This window comes from Candoia aspera, chromosome 2, assembly GCF_035149785.1.
Source record: "Candoia aspera isolate rCanAsp1 chromosome 2, rCanAsp1.hap2, whole genome shotgun sequence".
Classification (NCBI taxonomy): domain Eukaryota; kingdom Metazoa; phylum Chordata; class Lepidosauria; order Squamata; family Boidae; genus Candoia; species Candoia aspera.
In genome coordinates this window covers 174,074,899-174,087,211 of record NC_086154.1, presented here as the reverse complement: position 1 = coordinate 174,087,211, position 12,313 = coordinate 174,074,899, and the positions used below count along the sequence as shown (strand labels likewise).

Below are 12,313 nucleotides of genomic sequence, written 5' to 3'. Positions count from 1 at the left end.
GTGGGAGGAGAGGCTCTCTCTTTGATCATGATGCTTGCAGATTCACTTTTCAGGGCCAGAGTGTCTCAGGGTAAACCTGGACAAAATCCATCCTTGAATTGCAAGCTCCCTACTTCCCAATCTACATGGGTTTTTGGCTCCGTAACCATGGCAACCCAAAAATCATGGCATAATTAGCAATAGGCGCCACAATGAACTGTAAAGTCTCTGTATGGCTGCCTATCCACGTGGCTACAGTTTCTGTATAATATTCCACTGGACCCCCGTGGGCTTCTGATCCATCCAATTGTGTAAATACGATGGGTTGCTCTAGCTTCCTCACATGTAGGTCTAGTCCCTTTACTATAACAGGATGAATTAAACATCTTGTTCACCCCGAGTCCAACATAGCTATTAAATCAGCCTTGTGGTTAGTTCTTAAGTTCTTTAACTGAACCCCCACCAACAATGTTAGATAAACATCACTTACCAGTGGGTTCTCGCACCCATCATCCCCCGCCTGCCTTTCAGCATGTTTCAGAGCAGGTGTCCCTCATTTCCCACCAGTTGGGGGGTTTCATCTTCAGAATCCCTCCCAGAATCCTCCAAAACAGCAAGGAATCCTCTTTGTGAGCAGTCACACTAGCCACAGTGTTCCTGTGCTTGACAGGTGGGGATTTCACCACTTTAGTCCTGGGCTTTGCAGTTGTGGCCAACCCAGCACGAGGGCAATTTGAGGCTCAATGTCCGTCCTTCCCACATTTCAAACATAGCCCTTTTTTAATTCGCCGTTCTCTTTCTTCCTCCCACGGCTGACTTTGCTTCCTCATCACCATCTGTAAATTTGCTGGGGCTCCGATGTTCTTCCCCATCACTTGAGCTCTCACCTGCCATCTGACATGGAATTGAGTATTTTCCACTTTTCCTGCTAAGCAGATCCATTCTCTCACTGTGCTGGGGTCTCCTTGTCCCTATGCCCAGTGTAGCAGCTCTGGTTGCAGTCCACCTTTGAAGTAATCCACCTTGGTAGACTCTGACCAATCAGTCACCTTCCCAGCCAAGGCTTTCATTCCATAGCATATTCAGACACAGTTTTGGACCCTTGTCTGAGTTGTTGGAGAGCTGTTTTGGCCCGTGGGTCACCAGTGGGTCTTCAAAACGTTCTCTCGGTGCTTTCATGAAGTCATCTAAGCTGCGGAGTTCAGGAGCCACCGCATCGTGCAACTGCACCAGCCACTCTGCTGCTGGCCCCTTCAGCCTGGACCCCACTAAATTCACCTTAGAATATTCTGTGGGGAAGGTGTCCCCAAACTCTTCCATGTAGGCTCCCACATTAGTCATGAAGAAAGACAATTGCTGGGGGTCCCCATTAAACTTAACATGCAGCACACGGTGACCACCCTTGTGGGGGGGAAGACTTACATGCCCTGTCAGCAGTTCTCTCCATGTTACTGAAGGTCGGCTGCTTTTTCTGGTCTCTGATGTTGGAGATGGTTGTCTTGACCCTGGGATTGGCTTGGGCGTTGATCTTTTGGATGACACAATGGATTCCACCTTTGGTTGATTTAACACACAATCCAATGACAATGAGATATTTTGCAGTATGGTTTCCATGGAGGCTACCCGAGCTTCTAAATTCTGCATTCGATCCGGGGTAGCTCCTTGTTCAGTTTCAGAGTCCTTGGAACTGGATCTCGTGCTCTTTGGTTGCATGTCTGTTGACTGGCGAGGAGTCGGTGTGACTTCACCCTCTGTCCCTTCTCCCCAGTTTTGGGTGCTTTGTTGTTGATCTCCAGGTGGCGTCCATTCCACTCCCTTGAGATCCAGGTGTCCCGATGGCTGGAGCCAGGATGTGGTCACTTTGGAACCTTGAGTGACATCCAAAGTAATCAGTTCCGTGTCTAGCTCCACAGTACAGCTTTGCAGAGGTAGGGAGATTCCCATAGCTCCTTCTGTTTCTGAATCTCCATCAGGTCCAGCCATCAATTCAGCCACCACCTCTGGTTCTGTCAGTTGAGTCATTGTCCCTTCTTCCTCCATCAGTGGAGTTGGATCTTCAGATATTGCCTTTGACATGCTTATAGAATCTGAACTCTCTTCTGGGTACGTGTATCTCCATGTAGAGTCAGACTGATGATTCACAACTTTATGTGATGACTGCCTACTGAGCTTACCATTAAATTCGATTCATACAAGTAGAAATCTCTTTAATGGAGTGTAGTATGCAGTACAGTGAAAAAGTTGTGAATAGAAGTTCCTGCACTTTCTCCAAGTTAAACAGCCCAGTGAACTCAACTCCCTCCACCTTCTTTGGTATGCAGCCCCCCCTTCTCGTGCCAGTTCGTTCAGTTCTGTGCAGATGTCTCCAACGGCTCTGCAGCTTGACCTTGGATGCCAGAGATAGCCCAAACAAGATGCTTTCACACTCCTGGCTTGTCCCCCTCCCACTTCTACCGACTCGCAAGTCTTGACACGTGTTGACTTCATTCATGCATGCAAGTCCAATCAGATGTTCTGGGAACATTTGATCTTGGAGCATGACACCTCACAGGAACTGTAAGCCATTCAATTTTCATTCAGACAGCGTAGACACTTGAATGAGACACACACACACACACACACACTCACAAACACACCTTTTGAACGCTGTCATGGATTTACACTTGGCTCAGAATACAGCTGCTAGGACCAGATGGGAAGTTGGTCCTACATGTTACGGAATATATTATACCAGTTGTTAAAGAACTGGATGGGCTTCCTATTTCAAAGCACAGATGTTGGTGTCATGTTTATGGAATTCCTTTTCCACAGTGGCTCATCTAATAAGTTACTGTTATCTTTTGAAACCAGGTGTTTTTATTTTCCCGAGATTACTTGGCTGCATTGATTTTATGAAGGGCTCTATATAAATGACTTAAAATAAATACAGAAACATACATAAATATTGCACCCTTTGTGTCTATCAGAAAATATTGTAAAGCAATCTGATACTGATACCCAAGACTTTTCATAGCTATTATATCAGTAACGCTTTGTTTGGGACAAGTGATAGTTTGCTAATAAAGGCACTATAGTTAGAGAATGTACAAGATATACAGTATGTATGTATGTATGTATGTCCGTCCGGGGTGTGCAGTAGGATTCAGTCTTCACAAGGTGAAATTGACTTGCTGTTTAATGATATGGTTGAATAATGCCAAGTCATACTACATTCCCATCTTGCCTGGGCTTTCTACCACATTATACAGTACTTTATAGAAATAGACAATGATAGGTGAAACTGGCTTTCATGATATGTCTGATGTGTGTCATTTTAACAGCTCTCACACCAGATATGGTGTGTAGCAGGAGGATAGAAATTCAGAATATGCTGTATGACTTTAATGTTCATTTTATTTAGAGATTTTTAATTACAGAACATCAAATATTAAATGCAGTGGACAAGATGCAAGGATGGTGCTTTTAAATCCCTTGTTTTCCAAAATAAATAGGTCAGTGTTGATTTAGCATCTTCCCTTTATGGGAAGAGAATGTTTTATCTCCTTTATTTGTGCATTCTTGATCTATACTGTTCCCCTCAAGATCTAAAGAGAAGGATCAGAAGCTCGGATTCTAAATTTTGAATCAGAAGAACTTGTCTAAGGGGCATAATATTAAAAATGGCCTTAGAGCCTAGAGATTCTATAAGGATTCACAGGAGAGTTTTACTAAATTCAGAATCAGCTTTGTGGGCTGTCATTTGCCTAGCTCTCCTAAAACAATCTATGAGCAAAATTCATCTTAAGCCTTGATATCATTGTTCAAGACATGGTGTTTTGGTCTCTGATAGTTTAAGGCTAATCCTATGAGTGGATGGATGGATAATTTTTTTTTTCTCCTCAGCATTTTTTCTCTTGAGATCTCTAATCCAGGTCCTGTGCTTGCTCCCAAAAGATGAAGTAGGTTTTATCTGTAATAAAATGAGCCCACTCATCTTTTCTAACTCTGTGCTAGAGAAAATGTACTGGAGAGAACTTGTTCTGTGCAATAGCTCTTGACTTTTGGAATCTCTCCAAAGTCAGCAAAGGGTTGTTAAAAGCCTCTACTCTTCTCCAGGTTTAAAGAAAAAAATGAGTTCAGCAACATTAGAACATGGCAAAGACTTTTATGCACCCCAGGCTACTGAATAATGTTTTAATCCTTACTGCAACATGTATGTGGTATTTTGTGACATTTAGATTTTGTAAAAAAGTTATCTTCTATATATGGTCATCACAAATCCAGTAATTTTTTTCCATTCTTTCCTTTTCCAGGCTCTTTACAATTCAATCAAAAATGAAAAGCTTGAGTGGGCAGTGTAAGTATCTTATGTTGAACTAATAAGCATTCAAATGATTCCTTTTATGGTATTCCATTTGATACACCAGCAGCATATGGAACAGATTCTAGAAATTGCAGAGATCTACTCCAGCAGTTCAGGAGAGTGAACCACCAACTTTTATTATCGGTCACCTTTCATTCATTCATTGGACAGCCTTAATTCATTAATGAGAGCTAAAAAGGTACAACCCTGAAAGGGGCTGATTTAACCCATTAAATATAAAATGTTGGGCAGGCATTCTATATTAGGACCATCATTCCATTTGCAGCCTGAAGAACATGTCTGAAAGCTGATGGAATTCCATAAACTACGGTTTACCAAGCTTTTAATCTTCTTATTGTGGAGTTCTTGGTGCTCTCTGAGCTTGGTTGTTTGCTAGTAGACGTTTCATTACCCAGCTAAGTAACATCAGTGTGAGGTAACATCATCACTGAACAGTGATGGGTAATGAAACATCTGTAAGCAAACAACCGAGCTCAGAGAGCACCAAGTACTCCACAATTCAACCCTGAGCTACAGATATTCTCTTCTTTTGGAATCTTATTTATTTATTAAAAATTGTGCCACCTGTTACTCATATTTCCAGTATGGTGTACCCTCATACATACATAGCATTTGAAGGTGAATATACACTTTTACATATCAAGTTAAAAGGCATAAAATCATATTTTTCAAAGGAAAATAAATGTAATTGGCTCCTAAAGAATTGGTGTAATGATGTAACAAATAAACTAAATTGATCCTGGAAATCCCTAAGTGACTTTGAGCTAGTTGTTACCTTTCGGTCTCATTTCATAGGGCTATGGTTGTGAGTATAAAATGAGGAGGGACCCCATATCCATCACCTTAAGCACTTACAAAAAAGACAAGACATAAATGTACGTCTTACATAGAGACAAGTTGCCTCTCAAATTCTCCATATCATGATCCATCAAGAATGACCAAAACCAGTTCTGAATTAGGTACCATCTCTGAGCAGGGACAGGAGCCCTTGCAGTTGGGATAGCACAGGCATGGTATGATCTTGCAGCTGAAGGTTAACTCAATTTTTATTACTTCTTCTCTTCCCATGTTACCATTTGCCCACTGTACTGTCTTGGAGAACAGACACTGGTGATGCCTGTTAGCTATCCCCAAGAAGTTTGATGCTTCTTCCTTTCCTTGAGAGGATGTAATTGGCCATAGGCTGGCACAGAATGAGACAGTATTACTATATGGGCTCTTGTTATTCCAGCATGCAAAACATGCTGGATACATCCAAAATGGTGCTTTTTCCAAGTCAGTCTTCCTCATGGAATTCTTTCTGTAACTTGCTTTACAAGACCTGGTTACTTGAGGGGCCACCTGTCTCCCATAGCATCTGCCCAGCCGATTCAATCCTGCAGGGTTGGTGTGCTCCAGGTTCCTTTGGTTAAACAATGCCATCTGTTGGGACCCTGGAAGTACGCCTTCTCTATTGCAGCACCTGCCCTCTGGAATGAGGTTCTCCCAAGATCCAGATGGCCCCACTCTGCTGTTGTTTAGAAGAGTCATGAAGAGTTTTGGCGAGGGAGTATGAGACCCCCCGCTTCATTCCATCTGGTCTGTTGCGCTTGCCATCTTTTATCTTTACCTTTTATGTTTTATTGATTTTATTGTTATTTCTTTGATTGCTGTGAGCTCCCCAGAGTCACTGAGAGTTGGGTTGCATACAGTTTTAATAAATTATTATTATTATTATTGAAATACAGTTTAAATTTAATTGCAATGAAAGATGTTTGGTGAGTAGGACAATTTGGTGATAAGTTTATTTGGTCATTAGGCTCAGTCCGTGCAATAGGGGACAGAATCTCCTGAATGTGTAACAGAAGGATAGGTTGTCAAACCAAATTATCTCTTGCAAGCCAGGTGCCTGCTTGTTATTCTAGTAAGCAAAACGAGTTGTTAACGATGAAAGGCTGCTTGTAAGGTTGGAAGACATTTTTACTTGGGTTGGAAACTTTATCTTAAAGAGAGAAATTCAATCCTCAGTTAATCTGTGGCGGCATGAATAAAGCACATGCTTAGTTTTCTGCCTTTTATCTTAGAAGCATTGTGTCATAACTGCTGGGTAGAAGAAACATGTCTTGGGTCAGGTTTCTTCCTGTTGGCTTGCTGTCTGGGGTTTGTCTTCTGATTAACTGTGGATAGCTTGACAACAAACCAATATTAAAGATAATTCACAGCAGAAGGCCTAATGGCACCACTTCATCTGCATTCGGGGAGCTCACAATTTTATTTTATTTATTTACTAGATTTATATAGCCTCCTATCTCACGAAACGTGACTCTGGGCAGCATACAACATATTCACAATTAAAACCATAAACTGAACAACATAAATAAAGGATAAAAACCCCAAAATGTGGGAGAACACAATCATTTAGCATCACATAACCATCTTGCAGGCTCACCATGGGATGCCCAATTGGTATTCAAAGCCAAATGTGAGGAGATCAGAGTTTTCCAGGGCATTTTAACCACTCACCACCCTTCCCTGTTCATCACTGTTACTTGATTTCCTTTTCATGCTGAGGGGAATCATGGCTGCTGCATAGAGGCCTTTTTGGAACAGAAAAAGTCAGTGCCTATATTAATATTGATAAGACTGCTTTTATGGGATTACCTTTTGCTGTAGTAATGTATGCAAGTTTTCATCTTACACCAAGAAAGTCTTTAGCTGTATACCAGCATGCACTTCCCTGCACTGCAGGAAGCTGGTTGAATAAACAATACCGTAATTATCTCTCCTCTCTTTCCAAGTCACTTATGCTTCTAGTCAATATCAAATTGCTCTTGGTGATAATAGAAGTTAATTATTATTTTTTAAATTGTTACTGCATTTACAGAAGTTCTTAGTCAGAGTTATACTGGGAAAACTAGACAGATCCTAGCCTTGAAAGAGTTTGAATTAAGGCTGAGTAGTTATCAGATGATGCTTGGCTTCTGAGAGAAGGAAGCAGAGGGACCTGTGGCAGTCAGAGGACAGGCAGTAATGTCTCAGTTGTGAAAGGCATGTGGAGGGGATCCCTCATGGGTAGACCTCCCTCAAGGAAGGCAGACTCAATATTTGAAATTGATTTCTCCTCCCAACCCCCAATGTTTAGGCCTGATGCTAATCCTCAATGTCACTGGCCTCCAGCTGCTGCTAAATGCCAGGTGAATTTGTAACAAAGCTGTCTTATCCATGATCTGGATGAGGCAGCCGACCAGGCATGTATTACAGAGGCCTGTGTGGGCCCGGGGGGGTTGTTCCCCTCTCAGAAATGTGTCCATGAAGCCAGGGTAGGGGGCTTGGAATAGCTGTTATTGTCAGCCCTGCTAGGTAGATCAGACCAGGAAATCAACTCCACAGGAAGGCTAGAACTACGTTTATTGAGAGTGGCTACAATAACAGAATCTTGAAAGTCCGATTGTGCTGTACCTCTTCCTCCTCCTTATAGTTCAGTGAATCAGGGAAGTGTCTGTCTTCAAGGCCCCTGAAAGACTATTCTAGGCACCTGTCAGATAAAGTCAGATCCACTCAGAGTAAGGTTCTGAATGAATAAGTCCACATGAGTTTGTTTGTTTGTTTATTTATTAAATTTTGCCACCGCCCATCTCCCTCCAAAGGGGGACTGGGTGGTTTACAACAAAGATAAAAGCATTAAAATACCATAAATAGATATAAATACAAATACAATATTCAGCATAAATACAGTATAAAATCCAGATGATGATGATAGTTGGAATATCACTCACATGTATCTAAAGTTGATTGAGGCATTGACTTGTCCTGTTATCTGGGAAACATTTGACCTTCCGGTTCCTGAGGAAGTGGGCAGGATCTTTGGGACTGTTAACCCAGCTACCTGCCCTTAGATCGATGTCTCTCCTGGTAGTTTAGGTTGTCTGAAGGGGACATGTGACTGGGTCCATGTGGTGGTAAATACATCCTTGAGTGAGTGTAGGCAATAACGCATCCCCTCCTCAAGAAGCTATCACGAGACCCAACAGTGCTGGACCATTTTCATCCAATCCCCTTTTAGGGAAGATTTTTGAAAAGGTGTTCAGGTTCCAGCTTTAGAGGAGCAGGGATGAAGTGGATTGTCTGAACCTGCTTCAGTTAAGTTTCAGACTGGGACTTAGTATGGAACGAGTATTGATCACTCTTGCTGATGAATGATGGTGGCACTTGTATTGTGGTGGTGTACCTGTCCTGGTTTTCTTGATCTCCCAGCAGCTTTCAATATCATTGATCATGGTATCCTTCTCAACTGTCTGCTGAGATTGGGAGTGAGAGGCAGGGTGTGGGAGTGGTTCTCCTTCCTTCTCTATAGGATGTTCCAGTTGGTATTGACAAGGGGTAGAGGTTGAGTCAGTGGCCTCTGACTTGTAGAGTGCCACTGAGCTATATGCGGTGCTAATACCCACTTGTACATCTCAACCCCAGGCTGGCCAAGTGTGTCTCTGTACTTGAAGGCTGTCAGAGTCTGGATGGGGAGGAATAGGCTCAGGCTTAACCAGGACAAGACTGAATGGCTGTGTGTTTCTGGTTCTCCAATTCTACTGCTTTTCCATGTTTAGTTCTGAATGGAGTAGCACTTTCTTGGACAGAACTGGTGTGTGATTTGGGTGTCCTGGACTCCCAACTCCTGCTCATAGAACAGGTGGCAGCTATGCCTAGAGGCCCTTTGACTAGATATGTCTGGAACTCCAGTTGTGCCCTTTACTGGAAATCCCTTCTCATAGTCACTCATGCCTTAGTTACCACACATGTGGACTGTTGCAATGTGCTCTACGTAGGGCAGCCCTTGAAGACCACTTGGAAGTTGCAGCTGGTCCAGAATATGGCAGTGCGGGCAGTTATGGGTGCACTTCAATAGACCATGTAACAATTCTGCTACATGAACTGCACTGGTTGGTTATCAATGAACTGGGTACAGTTCAAGATGTTGTTTGTAATGTTGTAAAAAGATTCTTAATCTTGTAAAAAATCAGGACAGGTACACCACCACAATACAAGTGCCACCATCAGTCATCAGCAAGCATGATCAATACTGGTTCCATACTAAGTCCCAGTCTGAAACTCAACTGAAGTAGGTTCAGATAATCCACTTCATCCCTGCTCCTCTGAAGTTGCAACCTGAACACCTTAAAAATCTTCCCTAAAGCCATTCTTGGCACAGGGTCTGGCTATGTGAGTGATTGCCCTTTCCCCATTGTTTCTGCCCCAAAAGTAAGAATTGGCAGAGAAGGCATGCTCCAGCCTCATCCTTAAAACAGTGTCTTCTGCTGGGACCCAGGCAGCATGTCTTCTCTCTATTGGTGCCTGCCTTCTGGAACAGCATCCTCCCAGAGGTCAGAATTGCCCCTGCCTTGCCATCCTTTAAACTGGCCTTGAAGACCTGGTTCTTTCTGCAGGGACTGGGTTTGGTATTATATGCCCTGGGGAAAAATTTATTAAAGATTTAGTCCCTGGGTTTTCACCTTCTTTGGGCTTTTCACTATAATCAATGTTGTTTTTAATTTGTTTGTTGCCCAGAGTCATTACTAATGTAATTTATAAATATAAATAAATATAAATATAAGGTGAATGCAGTTACATGCTATTCAGATACAGATAATTATTGATCAGATAATTATTGATCAGATAATCCAATTGCCAATATCACCTGATGCTCTTGAGAACATAACAGTTTCTTTGCTGTTGAAATTAGCTGACACCCTTGATGATTTAGCTCTGCCCCTTCTCCATGATTAATCTTGGTATTTAGAATCACTTTTTGTGGCACTGCCTTTTGCCACTACTTCCTCTCTGTTGGCTGATGGAGCTGAGTGGAACTTCCAAGAATACTAGTTTGATAAGGACAAGCACTCTTGGGTTCATCATAACACCATCTAATAGAACTTCAACTCTTTTGGGACCCTGGTGATATGTTAGAAATGCTTGCCTGAATTACCAGAGAAATCAGGAAACCATTGTGCAGGAGATACTATGCTAGGGCAGAAACCAGGGCATATGATGCTGGATAGCTAGAGAAGATGGCAAAAGGCAGGTAAAAATTGGTGGTCACCTAAATACATCTTCTTAGTACCAAGCTGTTCTGGCTACATAGCTTTATTTTGGTCCTTTTTTGTAGGACAGCAATAATGGAAGGAGTCACTTTCCTGCTAGTTTAGTATTAGTTGGCTTGCCAGTGAAACATGTTGGTTGCATTTAGGGGGACTTAAATTTAAGCAGGATCTGAAGATTTCTGCAGAAGGCCATGGAGGAGCCTGATGTTGTATAGGTACACTCAATGACACTCACAAAATTACTTGGTTCTGTTCTGCATAATTTATGGACATATTAACATTTAAAGAACAAAACTGCCTTTCTTGATTCAAGTGGTTTGAAGGAATAAGTGTAAGCTGACAGAAGTTGAAGTAAGGGGCTGCTACTTGGTTTTATTTCTAAAAGAAAAGTTAAGATGCAGAGGACTTATTGCAAGGCAGAGTGTGGATTTCAAATGCTTCTGTCTGAGGACTCCTAAGCTGACAGAATTGCCATGAGATAATCTGTGTCTGAGGGTGCGTTCTGAAAATAGCGCAGAGACCAGTTCCATTAATTCATGCCTGGACTGTGACAGATTTCAGCACAGAGTGAAGGAGAAGCTGCAGGCCTTGCTTTATACAGCTGCGTCAGAGCTCTTACACGGTGGTAGCAGTGCGTATGTGATAGTGGAATAGGGCACACAGAGGGAGTCAAGTTCAGAGGCATAACAAATGTACAATGTCCCCATTTCAGTCTGTAGCACATACACTCAGCTTGGTGCTACCAGTTGTGTAGGGATTATAGTATGCTAGATTGTGGGATCTAGCTAGACGTTAGATACTGGGATCTAGTATGCTAAATACTTGGATTGTAGTCCCAGTAAATATGGAGGGCATCAAGTTGGAGAAGCCTGCTCTATGGTTACAGGTTCCTGGGTATAAGGGCTGAGAAATATATGATTGCTTCTTATTGGATTAAAGCATATGGGCTAAATAGATTATAATCTATGCAGCTTTATACATTCTGCTGCTTTGCCATAGGTGTCCTGAGATGGGCCATGTTCATAGAGGGAAACATGGTGTTCTGCTGCCATGAGTGCAGCAGTGGATTTTACACATTCAGTGTGTTGATATGAGTCTAGTAGTAATAGAACAAATCAAACTAGTTTTGCAACAACACCAACAGCAAGTAGATCTCCAGATCAGCACATTACAAGCAGCTATGCTACAGCAGTTACAACAACCAGCTCCGATTAACCCACAACTGGTGCTAGCAGCAGCAGCAGCAGCAGCTCTGCCAGTAGTCTTGAGATCCCAGGGCAGTCTACCAGAGAAGTTTGGAGGAGTTTTCCTTTGAAGAATTTCCATCGTTGCCCAGTTCCCATGGGAGCTTAGAAGGAGACATAGACTCTTATCAAACCTCTGGGAGGGAGGGGGCTGAAATGGAATGTGAATCTGGAGGGGAGGGTGATGTCATGGGTACTGATGGTGAGCAGGAGGGGGCCCCTATCCAGGGGGGAAAACGCATGCGTAGTACTGAGGAATTAAGCAGCCATTCAAAGAGACACAGAACAGACCCGCCTTAGCTTTTGGGGTTTATCTGTCTGGGTTTTTCCCACACTTCTTCAGTTCGTTAGGATTTTCTGTCTTATGTAGCAGTAATAAACACTAGAGACCTACTCCTCGTCTCAGCGTGATTCCTGACTGCTAGGACAAGTCTAGCAGTAATAGAGCAAATCAAACTAGTGCACCGTTGATGAAATGAGTGGGAGAAGGGGGACTTTCTGACTCTCAGTTTGACCAGAGATATTCTCTGTTTAACTATTCTAGTTCTGCTATAAACAAGAATTCAGAGTGGTCTGTTGCAAATGATACTGGCTAGACTGAAACCTCTGATCAAATGATGATGCAAAATATAGGGGACATACTCTTTCACTGGTGA

The 12,313-nt window shown here is 42.5% G+C and overlaps 1 protein-coding gene across 2 annotated transcripts in view; it reads left to right on the top strand.

Moving 5' to 3' along the window:
• Window positions 1-12,313, top strand: part of LOC134491277 (PH and SEC7 domain-containing protein 3-like) — a 163,742-nt gene that overhangs the window by 128,662 nt on the left and 22,767 nt on the right. For both annotated transcript variants that reach the window (XM_063294914.1, XM_063294915.1), the window contains one exon: window positions 4,272-4,315. In XM_063294914.1, the coding sequence (XP_063150984.1) occupies window positions 4,272-4,315 (44 nt within the window). The remainder of the gene's footprint in view (window positions 1-4,271; window positions 4,316-12,313) is intronic.